The sequence below is a fragment of the Molothrus aeneus genome, chromosome 2, assembly GCF_037042795.1.
Source record: "Molothrus aeneus isolate 106 chromosome 2, BPBGC_Maene_1.0, whole genome shotgun sequence".
In the NCBI taxonomy this organism is placed as follows: domain Eukaryota; kingdom Metazoa; phylum Chordata; class Aves; order Passeriformes; family Icteridae; genus Molothrus; species Molothrus aeneus.
The window spans coordinates 25,914,341-25,935,843 of record NC_089647.1 but is presented as its reverse complement, the minus strand read 5'-3'; the positions used below and the strand labels follow the sequence as shown (position 1 = coordinate 25,935,843).

The following is a 21,503-nucleotide window of genomic DNA, read 5'->3' as shown; positions in this document are numbered from 1 at the left end:
CATTATAAGAAATAACGAAAAATTGATGAATTGATACAAAAAAAGGTGTTTCTACTCTGCCAGAACAGTCTGAAACATCTTATAATTTTTTCCAAATGACAAACCAGGATATAGAATATTCTGTAGGATATAGTAATTTTTAAAAAATCAGAGGTACTAACTAAAATGCTTAAATTGGAATTTAGTAAGGAAAACTATTTTGCTAAGGTCCTAAAAAAACTCCATATTATTTACATAAATTATGTAAGTAAAAAAGAGATATAATGGAATAACTGTAAGAGGCATTGTCAAAACATTGAACTTTATTTTAGAAAGGAATATATTCTGACTAGCAAATCTTGAAAAGGTATATTTTTCAGAAAATCTCAGCACTCTAAAGTCTAACAACCATGGCCAAAACCTCACTGCATATTAGTAGAATACTACAATGTTAAAATAATTTAGAATGCTATAGCCTCTAAAGTATTAGTAAAAACTCTCAGATTACTTAAAATCATCTTTATTATGTTAATTGTATTCCTCTAGGAAAAAGAAAAGATACTTTTGAGAGCACTTTCTGCCTCTGCTTTGTTATTTTTGTTTTTTCTATTTTTAGCACAAAAAGTTTCCTGGAACACTATTGCTGGTGGTGAGTGGGAAGACCTGCTGAAGAGTGGAAAGTAAATTGCATTTTTGTCAAAATGAGAAACAGTTATTCCAATTTAATTATTTAGTCGTGCATTCATAGACATCAAAACTGCAATTAAATTTACACTGTGGTTTTTCCCTTTATACAGATAATCTTAAATATGAACAAGCATAGAAACTGTGTATTCCTTATGCCCAGCACTGACTCTCAGAGTTCTGTTTCTATAAGTTTCTATAGAAAAAAACCCATTAGCTTGAGCTCCCTTTCAGAATCCTACCTAAATAATCTACAGCATCCAGGTTCTCAGGAAATACGGAAATCTCACAAATTTACAGGAAGAGAGAGAGATAAAACATGAAGGAGCAGTAACTAGGGAACATGAGTAGCTGACAGGAAGCAAGCCCAGTAGCTGCAAGACATGCTAGTCACAGTCCTAGCCCAGCCTTCTGCTCTCAGGGCTCCTAAGGGACTGCCACTGTCTTACACCCAATTTACAGTGAGTTGCCCCAGCATGGACGAATTCAGCTGCTGAGAAAGTTCATCACCTTCTGAAGAAGGTTATGGCTATCAGAAGTCTACCTTTTCGCTGCAGTGATTATGGTTTTTTTCCTGACTCCAAGGAGTTTCTGCAGCATCCTCTGGTGCTTTCAGTACTTTCCACTAATTTATGCTATTTCCTTCAGCTGGTCATTCCCAAGAGCTGTTCTCTTGGCACAGCCACCTGATGGACTGGGCAGCATCCCTGGTACTTGCCAATGACTGACTGATCTTACGTCCTCTTTCAAAACAGCTCTTTGAAAGGATTCTTCTAGAGAGGAATCTGTGGACCGTGTAGCCCTCAGTGAATATTCACAACAGGGGAAAAACACTGCATAAACCCTTCCCTTTCTTCTTGACTTCTGCAGGATTTCTTCACTCCAACAAAAAACTACAGCTGCAGAGGGGGCTTCATGACTTTGTATCAGTCCTCTTTTCCCTCCAGCAGCAAGCACAAATTATTTCCACACAATTTATTTTCTTCCCTCCTACTCCCTTAATCTTTTGGTAATTTTTAACAAAAGTAATACAAAACAAAGCACAACAGACTCATCTAGTGCCCCCTCCTTCTCCAGTGGTTGAAAATGGACTGAGGTAGCTTCTGGCTACCCACTATTTTCAGGAAGTGTAAGGTTACTTTTCCATCAGTTTAGTAGAGGATATTCAAGCCAAGATCATTGCTTTAAGTCACAACATGGACACAGGAAGATTTGGACAGATATTCAGGCAAAGTAATTTGTAGCTGACCTGAAGTGCCTAAACAGAAGCACAGGTTAAAGCTACTGACAATGAAAGAAAGGAGTAGTTTCCAGCAGATCTAGCAAAGAAAGTAAATGATGAGCTATTTGGCCTCTGGAGGTATTTAATCTTCTTCCTGGTCTATATACAAATTTGGAGCTCATCAGCACTGTAAGACATGTAACAATAAACAATAGCAGCAATTCATGCAGTCTGCCATCCACATGATGTGATGTGTTTTCAGCAGATGGTTGTGCAGCTCCCCAGATAGATGTGAACTGGGTCTGTGCATAGTAATAACAACATTTCCTCTGCTACAGGAGGTGTTGTTATATACCAGGAAGCCCTAGGAAGGCAGAAACCCAAGATGAATTCCATTATTATGAGTTCCAATGTTTATTTCCAATTTTAACTTACTTGCAGAGTATGCAAAGTCTGTGGGGCCAATGTAAGAGCAGAGGAAATACTTTAAATTACTAACTGGCTGACTAAGAGCCAAATGAAATAGAGAGCAGTTCAACATATCTGGAGAGTTCCTTCCTTTCAGGGTCTTGGTGATACTAATCACAACATGAGTATTTCTCCTATTCACACTAGATTCCCCAAATACCATATAAGACAATTTAAAAAATTTCTAGCAGCCCTGCACACACAGATCCTAGTGGAAAGTTAATGAACCAAACATGCCTTTGAGATTGATACTTGTAGTCAACCTGTTTTTTTAATAATGTGGTTTAGTTTTAATTTAAAATAAGAAAAATCTCTTTCACATCTACTTTCTGCTAGCAACAGTCAACCTTTATTTTGAATTAAAATCAGTTGATCTGTCTTATTTTATGTTTTACTTACATAGAAGAAAGTGAAGTAGAGATAAAAACACCCTGAACACAAACTGCATTGCATCCTGGTGACAGCATAACATGGGATAAACCCCATTGTTATTTAGGAATATCTGGACATAAGAGGAATATTAAGCTAAATTATATTCTCAAAACACTGCATTAAGAATTCTGTCTCTGGATTTTTTCCAGAGTGTTATACAGACTGTTCAAATATTTGCTGTTTTAAGGCTATAGTGCATCCACTGCAAACAAAGGTGATGACAGGACTGGGTAGATGAAGAGTATCTATCTAATGAGAAAGATAAGAACTAAAACTTAATTGCATTTTTCCACCAAATTCAGAGCTGAATGTGACTATTCTGTTTATAAATACACCATGAGTCATCTCTACCAATAAATTTTAACTTAATAATGAAAGTCACAAACTATTTACAATTGAAAACTGTGAAACAAGTCATCATTTAGCTCACATACCACTGTGCCTACTTCCTGACTGAACAACCAATATCTGCAGACAGTAGGATCACCTGAAGACATTACTTGAGCTTACACCTCATATCTGTAAAGATCAATGTTTTAAAGTAAGACAGTAAAATGAAATGCTTTACATGAGGCAATCTAATACATGTTCCTTACAAAGAAACATGAATGAAAAATGGAGTCAAGGCAGTGGTAACAGTTACTTTCTAGACTTCTGCTTCTCAATGTTCCTTTCAAGTTTGGTATCTCAGACTATTCATCTTACCCAATCAGTCCAGAGAGCAGTTTTATTTTTCTTTGTTTTATACTGGTTTAGATACAAGTGTTCATCACAGTCACTGCTGCTTGTACAACAGCAAAAATTTAATTTGTGGATTGGAATGTAAAAAATGAACCTCTAAGATTCCTCTCTTCTGTTTAATACTGATTTAATCTGATTTCTTCAAATTAACTACTACTTGAGCTAGAACAAATTACTGTAAGACACCTCTTGATTTAAAGAATTTCAGTGATGGGAGATTCTCTACAAATGCTGAGTACAACAAATCAGGATTCCACCTCTAAACTATAATTTCAATACAAATTATCCTAAGCAAAGTATACTTCTAGCTATTTGTGAACATCTTACATATAATTAAGACATCCTCCTCTCCTCTCCCCCACTCCCACTTCAATTTCTGCAAATTCTATGTAGAAGAAATGTTAAGAAAACATTTTCACTTTAGAGTTTCATTTAAGGCAAATAGGCTTAAATAGTGCTGAGATATCTAACACATTTATTTTGACAAAACAAAAAAGCTTATTGCTGCTATTTTCCATCAAATTATTTAGGTATGTCATCTGGCTGGTGGTCCACTGCTGCTTTCAAAGTGTTTAAGATACAAGTATTTTTCATGGTGTTCCCTACCTGAAATGTTATAGATAAGAAACTTACAAGAATAAGAAACAGGAATACAAGAAGCACAAAAAAACCCCAAAGAAACACCCATAACGTTTTAAGAAATGCAGCTGGAAAACAATTTATTTCTCAAGATATTTTGGTTTTGTGTCTTTTTTTCATTGGATCTATTGGCACATTCTGAAGCATTCTGCTTTTTAGAAATTGGGACTGATCATTAATCCTTTGAAGTGTTAAAAACGAAAATACAAAATTCAAGATAAAGCACTATTAATAGTACATTGTGTTTCTTTTCCCCCTTTTTTTCTGTTAAAAAAATTGAGAATAAAAGCAGGCTGTTCCTATGTTTCTGCAAAAGCCAGAACTTTCCGTGTAAACATTCTGGACAGGGAAAATAACCCTAAAAGCCTGAATTTAGGCCCATTCTTGACTTGTTCACTTAGTATTTAAAATGACTTTGCAATCACAACTGTAGTTAATAGCTTACAGCACTTAAAAATACTTGTTTTTGGAAATGCTCGTGTCAAAGGACATCAGTGTAGCAACTATATGAACATTTGCAATGGGTGTCAACATAAATTATTTACAAGCAGTTAGCTTAAAAGAACCTATAACAAATCAGAAAAATCATGTTGAGAAATACATTAGATGCATTCTATTTGATTAATTAGTAAACCCAGAGATTTCCTTTGAATGAAGAGTTAATCTATGTATTTAGATAAAATCTTATGAGGTCATTATGAACTATTTACAAGGACAGTCGAAGTCTACAGCATGCCACAGAGACCTTTGGTTTTTCCCAGTTTTATTTCTTTTCTTTCTTTCTTTTATTTACAATTCCACAAAAGGTCACCCTGATCTGTCCAGCATGCCATGACGCGTACAGAAACACAGCTGCACTATAACTTCCTATGAGATACAGGCACTGAAATTCCCACCCTCAATAACTCCAAGGCCATCTGCAGTAGCACTGCAGCAAGTTATGGGCATTATTGGAGCTCAAGAACAACTTAGAAGTCACTCTTGACATCCTGGTGTGCAATGGGATGTACAGCTTTGGTAGCCTGTGCTACAGATAATTTGTTTCATTTTCAGAATGACAGAAAATTACTTTCCTTCCTCTTGGGCAAATGCACAGCAAAGAGACATGCTCTTTTGTCAACTCCCTTTTATGGTTTTGACTGCAAATTCATTGGAGGTCTTACCTGTAGGAGCAGGATCACTGACAGTTACAGTTTCTCCCTGCCTAGATCTTTAGTATTACACAACAGTAATGCTGTGGATCGAACAGGTGTAACATGAACACTTGGTCCCAAGAGAAAGAGATAAGGAAATTACATGGAAACACACTTCCTTAAATAGAAAAAGAGGCTGGAAGAAACCAGCATACTTTTCATTGACTTCTAATTTGTTTCTGATGCTGACTCAAGGTCATTACACAACAGAAGTGAGAATAAAAGTTCCACAAAATCTGTGAGGTGAGCAAATTAATGAAACAGGGTTGAAAAACAGCTCTTGCTCCCATCTTCAGGGGAAAGACAATGTACATGATTTTTCTCTTGTCTACTGGCTTGTGAAATCACTATTTCATATTTGTAATACTTCACTTGTCCTTCATAAATTTCTTTGAAGGTTAAGTAAAAATGAGGCGGTAATACCAAACACAGTGACAGTGATGGGCAATACAGAGCACAGTAAGAGCCACTAAATTACTTAGCAATGAAAGAAAGCCAAATAACAAAGGCTGGAACAGGAGGATGATGTTCTCAAAAGAGAAAGTTTTTGATGTATTTATTTCATTGATTTTGTAGCATCTGCATTAAAAAACCCCAAACACCTAAGGGTAGAGTTTCTCTCATCCCTTCATCCAACATTGAATACATAAATCAAAAATGCAGTTTTTGGTTTCTAATCTCGTAGTTACAAAAAAGTAAACTGGGACCTAGCTTAAAGATGAAAGGTTGAAACTTGTCTTTTGTTTAACAGCTTGACTTCACAGAGCTGTTAGAAAAGTAAACTAAAGATACGTAAGTATTTCACCCTCTGCTAGCTGCAGCAAACACAAATCTGTGTTTATCATACATTCTTACTAAAATAAGTTTAAACCCAGTTTTATATCAATATCAATCAAGTTATTTTGAATGACACGCTAAAATCAGGATAAGACTGAAATACTGAAATTGACTTCAAAGAAAAAATAATTTTACATGTGTATGCTTTTTCTTTGTATGCATGCTTTTTTCCTTAACAGCTTCCATCAATTAAAATCATGTAGACTTATTGGAGACCAGCTGTTCTCATTTGTTGCGCTTCAGTAGACAGGGACTCTGTGATTAATGGTCCTTGTTTTTCTGCAATCTGCAGTCTCTCTTCTCTTCCTGCTCATGTACTGTTTAATGATATAATCTCAACGCTGACATTACTAGCTCTATTTCTGATTTACTGGAATAATGCCCAGAGTTTATTGTGACAGAAGGAAAAGTATCCTAAATCATTGCATTGGGTTCTTGCTCGAAGCTGACATGTGTCAGGGCAGGAAAGAGGTGGTGTGGTTTCCAAGAACCAAATTACTTACTGCAACTGAATGGGTGACTGTTCCTCATTGCTCTAAGAAATGACTGGAAATCTAATCTAACAAAGGTCAAAGGAAAGATCTGAACAGAACTCTGAAAGATGTCTCAAAACTCTAATTTGAAAACTTCAAAAGAGAGAACCATGTAATTCCCAGATCTACATTATAACTGTAACAAGAAAATTCCAATTGATAGCGTAGACTGTTTATGCTGCTTGAACTTTCATACATTTAAAAGACTTTTTCTGTTGTCTGATACGATGCATTTTTGTATTACAGTATTGGGCCTCTCATTTGTTATGACTGAAACCGTGAAACAGCTGTTCAATGGATAGCTGTGAGTATATATTTTAAATTTTGCTATCCAAACCTGGCCTCAGAGCAATTTGGCAACATAGCTGCTATGTGAAAACAACAGAACATGTTACCCTGTGTTTTCGCAAAAAAGCATAAATCCACTGACAAAAATGCTTTATTTTTTACAAAGCATTAGAAACAACTAGCACACTGCTCAGCATATGATGTAAGGTTTGACAGCATATAGAAACATTATGTCTCCTGCTAAGGAATCTTTTCCAGAAGGAAGAAATCCAGGCAAACAATCACATGTGGCCAGGTGGCATAAAATTTAAATAAGCCAGGACACGTTTTTCTTCCCTATTGAAGGAAAAGTAAAACTTCACAAAGATGTTTTTTTTTAATGGAGTTTTGAAGAGATTGTGCTTTTTTTTTCTCAGAGAATAGAAGGAACTACAGCCAGAGAGACCCAAAGAAAGATGTAGATTGGAAGAGTGGGGTTTGTCAGGTCAGAGGGTTCTGTGCTGTTGTTAAGTCCTCAGGTAATTGTGCCAGCTACACATTTTTCTCCAGCAGCTCTATGGGCCATTATGGTTTCAAGTGTGCATGTGTTAAGTGATTGGTTGTAAGTCATCTTTCAGGGTTTTTTTTTCCCTTCTGCTATCAAAGACAGCTGCTAGCTCTAAGAGTAATTCAGATGTATTATATTAGGCATTTTGCCCTCAGAGAAGTTGTTTAACAAACACATATAAAAGCAGATACTGTGGCATTTAAGGACTTTTTAAATTGAAATGAAACTGATGATAATAATATTGGCAGAATCCTGATGGACTAAAAGTTACTTTGGGGAAAGATTGTAAAAGCCACCATTTAGAAAGAAAAGAGATTCTTAAATTCAAGTTTGGATCTAGGTATAAAAACAGAGATCCTTCTAATATTCTAGAATGAAAAATATGACCAGGACTTCCGTGATCTTCATTTAGAGTAACATTTACCCTTGTGTAATTTAAGCACAAAGAAACCAAACTGTTTTAGAATAGCCATCTTAAGCTCTTGCAGCACTTTTTCTGCAGTGGCACCAACATTCAGATTGAAATAGAAATCCCACCCAAGATGGTAAGCATAAAAACTAAACCTGATAAAATTAAGCCATGATGTTATCTCTGATGTTCTGACTCTAATGTTATTACTACTTGCTCACTTATACTTAAAAATACACCCTAACCAAAGTTTGGTGTCCTTCAAAATGTTTGTCCTTCAAAAGGAAAAATTTTGAAAGTTATAGTAAAATATGGAAGGTAAGTTCACCAAAGGTAAGCTATTCCAGAATGTTCCAATTATAGGAAATACATCATATCTCAATATGCTCAATATTGCACTTGTAAAAAAACCATCACTATAAAATTCTATTTTTAATGTCTAATTTACACTGGGTTTTACTGCAAAAGGAATTTTTTTTTTATTGAATATTTGAGAGATTCTCAAGAATTAGTTTTACAGCTGTTATAATTTCACAAGTGATCTTGGTACTAATACTAATGAAACCTCTGACGGACACAATATTAGAGAGGAAGGACAATCTGCATGAGTAAATTACAAGAAACTGAATTAAATTTAAAATGTAATGGGCACAGCCTCAAACTTCAAAGAACTTCCACTTTAGGGTTAGAGCTCACGATATGGAATTGATGGAAAAAGATCATTTCAATTTTGCTTGTCTTGCTTTGCTTCCACTATTAAAGCCTTGCACTGAAAAGCAGCACATTCCCTGTCAGCTAGATATACATCAGGGAAGAAGTGTAATGGGTGTATTAGTCAATCACAGCAAGACCACAAACACTGGTAAGATGAAGCCACATGAAAGGAAGATGCCATTTTTGCATGCATCAGTAAACATATTCCTGCAGAGATTACAAATGAAAATGGTATTGTCAATGGCCACAGCACAGATGGGACCCTATCTAGAATGTGCTTCCTTGATGAATCATCAGCTCAGAGATAATTGATATGAGGAAAGAGACCCAAAGAAAAGAAAAGGTAATGAAGACAAAAAAATTATAAAGGAAAACACAGAATCTTGATTTTTGTAGTGAAAAAAAAAAAAAACCAAAAAACCCCAAAAACCAAATGAACAAACAATTTTCCTGCAGAGCAAACAGTGGATTTCAGCTTGAGTAGTTACATAACAGTGCAAGGTCCTGGCTGGGAGACTGTTGCATGTGGAGGAGCTGGTGATCCACACATGAGTGACCCCAGGCAGGCACCAGGGGCCACATGAGCAGCGCGGTCTCCAGGCTGTGTGGAGCTGCATGCACCCCTCCAAGCTGCATAGACACTGAGAAGCCCGCAGGCAGCTCCCGCTTGGTGCTGCACCAACAGTGCAGAAGGAAGTTTTAATGTCCTTTCTGTTTGATAGTAGGAATCACGCACACAGCTGTCTCCTTACAAGAAAATCCTGCAATAACTTGGATGACAAAAATGGGGTGACACTTTCTATGGATGGGTTACCTGCTGACTGAAGGCCTGTGTGATGATGCGTAACTCAGGACTCCCAGCATCTACAGGGATGCAAGATTCCCTGTGCTCTTCTGCCATTCTTTGTAGTGCTAGTTCTAATAAATAGCATTTTGAATGCTAACTTCTAAGGCCTTGAGTGCCTTTCTTCCTGGGATCATAAGGGACAGGCAAACCTTAATACAAAGCATCATCAGCTTGCTCATTTAACACAGGGAGGTATATGAGTTCTCTGGTGTGCAACTGAGGGAACCAGACCAAGGAGGTCCCTTCAGCTCCATTCCTTTAGAAGGCTCACATGTCTATCAAAAAAAAAAATTTAAGGATCAATTGAATTTTCATTCTAGTTCAGTAGATTGCACAGTCTTAAAAATCCATAAAATCAAAGCTGTTGATTCTTGGTATCAATGAGCAATTCTAAGTTTTGCATTTTTCCTCTTTGCTGGTTGTTTAGCTAACCTGTGTTGAAGACAAAAAACCCCAAAATGCTTTTGCTTGATTTCTTTTTATAACCAAGACAGTCTTCTTTTCAGCTGGGTTGCATGACACTTTCCAGGATGAGCTTATGGCTCTCATTGATTCTACAGGTCAAGTGCACTACAAAATTTTCTGTAACATGATATAAGATGTGAAAAAAGAATTATTTTTGTTTGATTTGTTGTTTTGTTTTTGTTGTTGGGGTTTTGGGGGGTTTTTGTTTGTTTGGTTGGTTTTTGTTTGTTTGTTTGGTGGTTTGTTTTTTGGGGTTTTTTTAAACAGAGATGCAGAGGCATGTGGTAAATAAATACATTAACAAGATTTGGGTCAGTCTCACTGAAGAATATTGCCAGCCTTTTGTCTTTCAGGAATCTTTTCAAGCTCAAGAATTGCATGAAAATATTGGGTTTTATAACCTTGAGCACTATTCTTTCAAAAGTGACAAATGCTGATGTAAGACCACACTACACATAAAACCAACCAACCAACCAACTGACCAACCACTGCCAAAACCAACCACAACAACAACAAAAAAAAACCCCAAACAAAAACCCCCAGAAGAATGTTTTGTAAAATCTTCATCAAGATGTGGAAGCGAATGCCAATCACATCACTTCTTTTGGTTTCCTCATTTTTTTTCCATCATCAATCTGAGAAAATTTACATCCTTTCCAGAAACTGGCATGTCTTTATGGTGAAATATTGCTTTATATTTGGTTTCTATGGTTCTTTGCAATAGTTGAATGCTAGACCACACCATGTAATCAGAATCTGTTTTGTTGTATAGCATGACCATGCAATTGTACAGAACCTTGCTTGATGACAGCCTCTGACTAATTTGAAAGTACATAAATAGAGTTTGCAGCTACACAATATTAACCAGGAGGTTCATTTATGAGCAGGCAAGCTATAACAGGAATCCAGTTCCTTGAACAGGCAGTGAGACAGAGAATCTACTTTAACTAGCCCTTGTAAGTTCCCTAATACAAATGTACAGACACAGGTACTGCTGTGACTGCACAGCCAGTCACCAGTATTCACTCAATAGCCTCTTGCTGTCATTTTGATGAGGTTTATCTGAAAAGGAGAAAGTATTTAAAATGCTCTTAACACAGGACACAAAACCCTGCAAAGATACAGTAAGGCAAATAAGATTCCTACTGTCAGGAAAGAATATAGACTCAAGAAGTTACCTTATTTAAAAACACCCATTTTTTTGTTTGCTTTGGGTTTGGTTTGTTTTAATTTGTTCCAAGCATTTGGAGTAATACTCTCAATCATCTTGTTCAAATACTGCAAGATCTCAACTGTAGGAGTCAAATTTCTAATTAATAGTGAGTTACAGTTAACAGAACTGCTCTAAAAGTCACCCACTTAAGAGGCTCCTCTTGCTCTGTGCCAGCATACCTTAACACTGAAGAAAGTGCTAAGAGTCTCAAAGCCAGTTATAGAGATTGTGTCACCTAGTGACTCCCCTCAGAAGGGCATTGGTATGGAGTGCATGCAGATGGATTTTAAAGACCCAACAATCTGTGTCACACTGTGCTCATGTGTGCTGCTCTAAGTCACTGGCTAAGCTGCTGCAGCACTGTTGGCTCCTTTGTCACACACCAGTCAGCAATGGCTGAAAGAAGAAAGAGAGGAGGACTGTCCCCTGTTTCAGCCAACACACCTGAACCAGCTCAGAGGAGATGAACTTATGAACTGATGTGTTCGTAAGTGAAACGAGCGCCTGCTGGCTTAGACCTGGATTTCACCCTGCAATCCTTGCTGGTTTCCTACCCCAGCTGCACTTATATTAAATGGGAATCTTTAAGCTGTTGTATATTTAAACCTGTGCTTGCTGAATACTGCTCTGATTATATTAAAAATAATGAAGACCTATAATAGTTTCCAGTGGTTTTGCTTAATCCTAATGTTCTTTGCAGCAGGTAGAGACAGTGTCTAGTTCCAGTAGCTTGATGCCAAAAACTGATGCCTTGTGAAGGCTGACCTAGAACAGAGACTAGACAGAGCTAAAGAATAAAGTAGGTATTCATTAAGAGGCCTCAATAGATCCACATTGGGCAGCACAACCCAAAATGGCCACAAAATGGACGACAGGTCCCAGGGTTTCACACTTTTATAAGTTTTGGTCCATTAGCCTATTGTAGCTAATTGTCCAATTGCAGCTTTAGCCCATGAAGTCCCATCCTTCTTGTTTTCTCTCTTCGGTCCACCATTGTTTATGTTCTTAGGCCTGAGATCTGGATCACCTGTCCTTGGTCCCCAGCTAGAGAAGGAATTGTTTTGTCTACCTATTCTGTGGAGAGAGCTTTCTATCCGCTAAGATGAAGCCTAGACTTTACACACTAAAGCAGAATAGAACTTGAAAAATATAAAAGCTAAAACCTGAGGAATCAGCTGAGTTATTTACTTTGCCTAAAATGCCTACTGAAGATCAATCTGGCATCTCCTATGACATCAAGGAAGGAAAAAGAGGTACTAACATATGGAAGGTGTCCGCAATTTTGACCTTCAAAAACACTGAGGCAATTCTTATAGAATGTTTACAGAGTTTAAAATGTTTTACCTGTCTACCCTATTTGTAAAAGAAACCATAAATCATGTATTACCAACCATATGCTACTGTCAAATATGTCTTTGAGCAACTGTCTGATCATTACAGCTCTTGGTATGGAGCCAAGCACTGAGACACATTGCTTACAGTTGTATTTTCTTGAAAGTTCTTAATGCATTGTATTACATTCCAATTATAGCAATAGAAATCTAAGATGATTACTTCATATCAAATAAATATATACTTTTTAGCAAAAATGAATAATTTTCTTAAGTCCAAAAAAGTCCAGAGCATTACACCATAAAACAGAAAATATCTCTTTGCCATTAAGTCTCTTTAGGTTTCCTTGTTGCTCCAAAGAGACACTTAGTAAAGGAGCAGTGAATTATGAATTATTATTGGTAGTGCTGCATCATCATTAGTTTAACAGTAGGTCAGAAGAAGAAAAAACTAAATCTGGAGAAGCTGCAAACTCTGATTTAATGGCTATAAAGGTGCACTTTGTTAGTGAATTATTATTCATAAACCATTCAGTGTCTTAATACTATATCTTGCCTTTTAAGTCAAAGACTACTGCTTTTAAGTGTTCTTTGCTCTTTACAACTAGGTTTTTACCAACATCCAAAGAAAAGAACAAACATTTTTACTTTTGTGGGAGGGAGAGAGGGGATATATGTATGTATGCACCTGGGGAAACTTCACTCAAGTAATTACAGAAATCTACAAAGAAACACTGCTAAAGAGTAGCTTGTAGTCCATTATCCTGAAATCTTAAATGTCAAGAAGCAGAAGCAAACTGCAAATTAAACAATTCAACTCCATGATGACTGGTGCATTGTGAGTAATAGCCAAAGACTTAAGTAACACTCATCTGTCTAACAGAAACTACCAGCTCTACGGTTCATGTACCAAATAACATAAAACATCCGAATAAACTGATTCTACATGAAAGTTAATTAATCAATGTCAAATAAAACAAGTATTTTGAATAATAAAATCACCTTCATCATCACAAGCAGATAAAATATTAGAATTTTAAGTGCATTATACGACATCACCTCATAGAGTAAATCTGCCATTTGTTAAAAAAACCAAACAACTAAACCAAACAGGGTAACAAGGAGACAAATATACTGGATGAATAAAACTAATTTTTTTTAAATCCTGAAGAGAGACATGCAAATGGAAAAATTTGAAGGATTTACATGTTCCATTTTCAAAGATGAAATGCACCTGAACAATTAAGTGGTTGGCCCTGTGAAAGCTACCTAAATCTAAAATTAAGTTATATTATAAATAATCTTATAAGAACTAGCCTTTCACTTTCTAAACACTTCCCTATATGGCATCTTTCAATACCTTACTATTTTTTGAAGACATGCATTCATATTTTCAACCTATTTTATGTCAATGAGTATTTTAAGAAACATTTAAAAACCAGCTTGTTCACTGGTTCACAAACTTAAGACAAAAGAATCTCTATTCAGTATGAATCTTGCTTTCTCTTAACCCTCCCTCTCCACAAGAGGAGAGGGGAGGATAAAAAGAAAGTATTTTTAACTGTTCCTACGGTGAGGAAAACATTACTTTTTGAAGGCCAGACCTTTGAATTTCTTGAAGAAAATCAGTTCTGATCTTATGACTTTATCAGCTTCTCAAGTTCCCCTTACATCCATTTAGTCATAGATTTCATATAGCTACAGCAACCATTATTTCATTCACTATTTCTCTGACCATTCCATAATTTACAGCTTCTGTTCTCTAATGCCAAAAATATATTCAGAAAAAAAAAAGAAAGTTCTCTTTTAGACTTAGCACTATTAGGCGTATAAATGTTCCAAACTGAGAGGGTTAATTAGAGCTTTAGCCTTAGGTTTTTGTTACTTGCCCAGAGGATTATGTTGAATTTTACATACTAAATGTGTAATTGAGCTTAGAAAATTGAAAGTTAGATGATTTTAAATAAATTTATATGGATGTAAAAAGAAAATATAATAAAAATGAAGAGATTTCATTCTGAAGCCAAGTGCTTGAATAATAATTTAAAAAAAAACCCAAACAACCAGAAGCTTAGAGCAGTGCTAGAGAACCCTGAGAAGGAATGAACTGCCTACAATGTTATTTTTTCATATTTATGGAAAATTCTTTTTTAATTTAAGACTGGATTTATTTCTTTGACAATATTCTATTGCAGGATATTTGCCTCACAGACTCTGATGTCCTAATAAAAATTATTTAAATGGCAGCAATTGAACCCTGTACAAAAATATACATAAAAGAACTAACAGTATTTTTTTTGTTCACAACTTACTAGATTTTGAAGGCAGTATAGTTAGCTATGTATTTGTTACAAATAACTTACATTCTCAGATCCTACTTGCACCTCCATTCAAAAATGTCATTAGAGAAAATTTGGTTTTAAGCAAATTTTCCAATATTCTAAACAACTTGCTTGCAAATATTTTGCTCAATGTTTTAGGGTGTCAGACAAAAAAGAAAATTAGGCAGGTTTGATGAGAAATGTTTTGCTCTTAGCAAAGCACAAATGTGCGTGAATTTCTCTTAACAAGAAATACTGATAAAATTTTGACCAAGATAACAGGTTAATATCTCTAAAGAGAAGGCAGAGATGAACAGAGGCTGCATTCTTATAAGCAATGATCGGTTAGGTTGTGTGTCAGATTGCTGGCTGGGAGAGCTCAACCAAGATGTACTGGAATAATTTCTCTGATATTTAGATTTATCAATGACGAATTGTGAATAATGCACCTACCTGATGAGAATACCAAGATTCAAACATTTTACAATGTTTGAATGATAACTTATGTCCAGAAGCAGCTAGAAATGCACACCTAATTTTTCATTTTCATCTTCTCTCACGCAGTCCCAAACCACTTGATACACTTCTGCTGTAGGTTATAAACTCACTGGAATCGGGCTATGTATTTCCTAAATTATTACACAGTACTTCCCACTACAAATCATGCACCTCAGTGACATTTTAGTGCAAATATGATTTGTATCTGGATAATAAACAACAAAGAAAAATGTATTTCCATAATAATTTTCAGACTTGCTACAGCTAAAGATTTGATGAGTCTGTTGCTCTGGTGAAGTACTGGGATCTTTTCCCATTGCACAAGCAAATATAAATATATATAAAAAAAGTTGCTGCATCTTAATAAACACTGAATGCACACGCTAAGAGAATGAACATATGAATTAAATTTCCAGTTAAAAACAACTGCTGCATTTATGTACTCCATCTTGGTCTCCTGACTACTGTCCTAATTCCTTAAGAGAAACTTGGAACTTTTTCTCACTATTAATAAATGTGCAGCACTGAAGTTCCCTAACATCATATCAGGTTTTACTTGGGTGACTAAATACAGATTGAAGTGCTCAGTTCCTGTTTGAGTTTGAAAATTACAACCACTCATTGAATCCATTTTCAGTAGGGTTTCCTACAATTAGGTACTGATAAAGTAAAATTAAGAAAAACACTCTGATTCACTTTACACTTACCAGAGTTTCCCAAATTCACAATCTATTTCTACTAAACTTCCAGTATTTTACAAAAATAAAATTATTTCAAGGTAAAGAAAATAATTATTACCCTCATATAGCCAGCTGAAATACTCTATCTATTACTGAACAACAGTTCAGCCAAAAGTGAGTGCTTGTGTCCAGTCTGAAGAAAAAATGAATTACTGTTCACAGCAGTTAATACAAATAGAAGTAAAATGAAGAATATTTTAGCATAAAGAAGACCAAGTTTTTTTAGTTCTGAGAAGCTGCAGAAAGAGAAAGTGAAGTTTTTGTTCCATAGATACAAACCTGAAAGAAAAATATTCAAGGCAAAACTATACCCACCTGTAGAAAGGCAAAATATATTATAAGAAATCAGGAAGTGTTGTTTTTGTAATGAGATCTCTCTTTTGTCTCACATAGTCTTACCTTTCCCTGTTAAATTTCAGAGAATGTAAAATAGCTGGTCGTTTCTGCCGGAGGTTCCACAAATGAAGTGCATCATCTGCACACGCACTGACCAAAGCACCCTAGAGCAGACACAAAATACAGCAACAGACTGTTTTTCTGCAGGCTTTGTATTATTCTTACATGATCCTCACTGCTAAAAATCTACCTGTCAAACTGACAGTTTATGAAAAATCATTCCTTTCTTCTAGAACAAAAATACTCTACCACAAATAATACACAATTAAATCGATCTGGTAAATGTAAACATTTTAAATTAGTACAAGATCAGCCAAAGTTAAATTAAAACTCCATCAATTTAAAACTCAAATTAAAGCTTTGTACCAAGGTTACACAAGCCAACTCTCAACTCCTTCCACATAAGCAGGAAGACTAACAAAATAGGAGACAACACTACTTAAAAAGGTGAGTGTGAAAAATATAACTGAAGGATAAAGGGATTAGTACATGATGGGCACACATGTGACAGTGCCAAGCACAGCTTAGTAGTCATGTCAAGGTAAAATGAAAATTCAAAACTGGAACTGCGAAAAGAGGACGCAGGTAAGAAAGTAGGGACAGGCAGCAAGAGGATAGGATGTAGGAAGAACTAAGAGATGTAGACAGAAGGACAGAGTCTTTATCACAGATCAGAAATACTCTGAAGATTGGTTCTGCTTGTGGTGTCCCAAAAATGGCCATCTTTCAAAGCCCAGGCCTCTATCTGACTGAGAAACTTAGAGTGAACTTATTCTACCTGCTTTTAACTGCCTTTCTCCTCACCACAGAATATTGATCACATGTGAAACTTACCTGCACAGGAAGTTCTCTACTGCTCCTGCAGTGCTTTGCTACACTAACACCTGACATCAGGCCAGGCACAGATCTACCCTTGTGTATTACCATCACAGAGGGGAACAGACTGCCCAAAAACAAGGCAATGCTTTATACTGAGGAAGGGCAAGCAAGTAACTGGAAAGATTCGTTCCTACAATCTATGACTGGCTAATAAACTTCTCTTATCCTAGTAAGTGTTCTTTTCAACATTGACCTATGCAAATAAAATATATGGAGGTGAGACTTCTCTAATACAGTGTAATCCATGCTTTAATTCTCATCTCCCAAAGAGTCAGAAAGACTATCCACCACTGAAATCAAATTAATTTTATGTATTATAGGGTTTGCTGTTCACCCAATGAAAAGAAAGAATATTAATTCAAACTTTGTCCTTCCTGTTCTCATCCCTGCATTACTCTTAAGAATTTCACCAGACTGTGTCAGCGGACTCCCTCCTCAGTGTCCACAGTTCAGTTACTTTCTCCAAATAGGTGTAGGAAAAAATTAAAGATTTTTCAGGTTTAAAAACCCCATAAAACTAAAACTCTTTCCTGAGAAGTTCTAAGATCTCCCCATTTACAAAGAGGACTTGCAACTGTCAAAAGTGTTTCCTTATGTCATGGGAGAAAATTAATCAAAACTGAACTAAGACTGGGCCAACTTCTAAGGTCCTCAAAAAACCCCCTCTGATTTGTATTGACCAGAAAGTCTTCTTGGCTATTCCCATCTTCAGAACCTTCTGCAAAGAGCAAGCTATAATCTGGCACTGTTTCTTCATGTTGTCTAAATTGGATTTTGACAAACCATTTACAAAGACTAAGCATGATGGTTTAATTGATGATCCCTGCAATTGCTTTTCATTGCTTCACATAATAGCATATCCCCAGCAAATCCCTGGAGTTTTCAGCCAATAACCATCAATATATTTTGATAGAAAGATTTAGCTCATTTATTAATTTCTATTTGAACCAGAACTGTGCAGCATATTCAGTAACTTAATGGATTTTACATCATTTTACACACATTCATGTATTGACTGCCTTTTGTTCAGTACTTTAAACTGATGTATAGGAAGGCAATAGTTTTCCCTGAGTGCAGTCCCATAAATATTCTTCTAAAAGGCTGTATGTTGAATGTTCTCTGGATGTACACCACTTATTTGTTGGCACAATTTGTCAATGGGAGAAGTTATATCACTCAATTACAATAATATGAATTGACTTATTAAACTAAATTTATGCAGAAGAATCTGAGTAAATATGTTCTTACCTCATTGATTAGGAACTGGAGCTGCAGAACTGCAGCACCACTTTCATGTTGGCAGTAGCAATCAACACCAGGCCTGCCCAATCTGTTGTCATCAAAGTCAAGGATTCTAACATTTCTGTTATCACCAGAAGTAAAGAGGGAAAGAAAGAACTACCAATTAAACTCTAATTAACCTTTAATTAACCTCAATTCTTCCTGCTTTCTGTAAAACAAAAGAATTCATGCTGACATTCCACTATTCTAATTAAAGTACCAACTTCAGCAGCCTGAAACGTGCAATTGTGAGTGATCTTTTCTAGCTTATTTTTTTTTCCTGCGAGACAAAGTACAAGAATTAACAGATAAATTCAGCAGGATGCATCTAAAATTTATTTTTATACATTATTGGTTTATATAACACATGAATGTTCCAGATTTTTGTACTTATCAAGACTAGACATATAATGAATGTAGCTTTTTATCTGTTCTCTTCAGGTCTTTTTCTGTGCATGCTAAATTGTCATCTCCCTAACTTAGAGGATGATGGCCTTTCTCATCTGAGTCAGAGACTTCAGCAAGAAACTGTTGCTCCTGAAAATTACTGAAGATCAAAAGTAAGGCAAAAGGAGAAATATGAAATATATTATTAGCAATCATATTGTGTGAAACATATGAAACACCACATTTTAAAAATATCAGGATTATGATTAGAAACAATATTTTACAACACAGAGCTTGATCCACTTGTAATATACAATCATATTAGCATATTGTAAAACCCTGACCAAAAAAAGCCAACTGTCCACTTATTTTAGCTGCAGGTAAATGTCAGAATCTTTACTTCCCTTTTCATAGGAGAAAGATGTACAGTAAACCATTCCAATATTGGCCTCCAGAAAGTATAATCCATTAATTAGCAAATTTGAGGTTAAGATGCTCCAAGTATGAAGCAATTGCTCTTCCAACTGTTAAACAAGCAGCTTAATGGATACCACTTACCTTGAGACTTGAAATCTACTCTTGATTTTGTCACCTGGTCTAGTGGATAACCTTTGGGGGAAAGAAGTGTTTTTTCTTACCTGAGCCTTCTTTTCTCTATTTGTAAGATGGAGATAGAGTTTTACAAAACTGGTTTTTATAGATGAAAAGTTGTGTATAAAACACCATAACTACATTACAGATCATCAAGGCAGAGAAAAAGAAGTAACTCTGTTTGCTGCTTGCTCCTAAGCTGTAGTCATGGATACAATCATAACTGATAAAATAATAAAAACCTGCATCTTTTAAAAAAACCTATTCAAAATGGACAAAAAAGATGTATTGTAGTCTAAGGCACTTTCTAAGTGTTGATGGTAATCTTCTGGTCCATTCTGAATGACTGTTCTGTGGCACTCTTTTTTAACATTTAACAACCACTTCTTGTAACATGAGAGAAAGCACCAAAACCAACCAAGCAAGTCACCAACCCACCTGGGATTTCAAGCTAACTGGAACTTTTAAGAGATAAGTGCTTTCCTTTTAACCTGAGTTTAATACTCAGTGCAAATACATGGCACTACTTAATGAATGTCCTTAATGAAAATTACAGCTGCATTGCCCTGATTAAGCATCTGTCACCCTTCAGCATCAGTTCAGTATCACGCTAAGTCAGTTTTCTAGGAAACATCCTAACAGAGTAGATGATTTCACTCAGCATATCCCAAACAAACAAAGCACTCTCCAAAAATTCACATTTATATGCATCAGTGTTCACCCTGAAAAACAAATTACTAAAGTACTCACAAATTACTAAAATAAGAGAGAAATTGTGCTGTCTGCTTCATTTTGGCCAGTTGCCCTGAAGTGAGAACTGATGCTTAAATAGCAGCATTAGCACTGACTGCTGGTGGTTTTCAAACATTCTGGGAGCTGCAGTGAGGTCCTTCCAGCAGAAGGAGCTGAAGAGATATGATGACTTGGCACATGTTCTTGGCACTTGAGTCCATCTTCTGCAAATTCTGTGTTTTGCTGCCAAGCATGGACAAGTACAACCTTACTTCATCAAATCTTTTCATAGCAGTGTATTACAACAGGACATGCAGCAGAAGTACCTATAGTTCAGGCTTTGGACTGACTTTATTCTTTTTACTTTTGCCTTTTCATTCAATGATGACTCTGCTATCAGGGAGAATGGAGTATCTCTGAGGATATTAAAAGGGGGGACCAATACATCTAAATACTACAAAGTAGACACCATGGGCTTCAAGAATAAAAGCTAGTCACTATCTTCTCTCATCAGTATGTTGGATCTCCCAGGGGCCTTCAAAGCCATGCCAGATTATCCTAATTTATACATAAAAGGGAAAAGATGAAAACTAAGTCTGGATGTCTTTTGGGATCTAGAGCGAAACAAGTAGAATTAGAATTACGTGCATCAAGCAGTGAAAGTGTGACAGCAATAACATTCTAAAAGAAAAGTGTTCTTTCTGAAAACTACACTTAATCCTGGCTTTAATATCTGTGAGAGCAAAACAGGATTTTTTGCTCTTCATTCATTTGTATGCAACACTTTTTCACTGAGTATTTTAACATCCCGATATTCCAAAGCTTATAATTACTTGGGAAAAAAATCAGTTGCTAAGATGCCTAATTTTAAATACTTGGATTCATCTTCCAAGATGCAGAATTCCATGACAGCATAATACATTAGTAACCAAGAATTTACACTCTCACATACTGGAAATTAAAGTTGTCAGTGAATGATTACATTCATGATGAGAGGTAACAATGACCAAATCTTTTCATAGCATGATCTATGACCACTTTCCACAGTACCCCACAGCTTTTTTATTCCATGACTCATTTTTACTATGTGATGCACACAGATCTGATGTGTCTCATTCTTCTCGGAGGTTAGTACT

General features: G+C 35.9%; 1 protein-coding gene across 4 annotated transcripts in view; it reads right to left on the bottom strand.

Moving 5' to 3' along the window:
* STXBP5L (syntaxin binding protein 5L) overlaps positions 1-21,503 on the bottom strand; it is a 185,161-nt gene that overhangs the window by 99,010 nt on the left and 64,648 nt on the right. For all 4 annotated transcript variants that reach the window (XM_066572126.1, XM_066572128.1, XM_066572129.1 and 1 more), the window contains exons 3-4: positions 18,625-18,706; positions 16,501-16,601 (exon numbers count right to left, since the gene is read on the bottom strand). In XM_066572126.1, the coding sequence (XP_066428223.1) occupies positions 16,501-16,601; positions 18,625-18,706 (183 nt within the window). The remainder of the gene's footprint in view (positions 1-16,500; positions 16,602-18,624; positions 18,707-21,503) is intronic.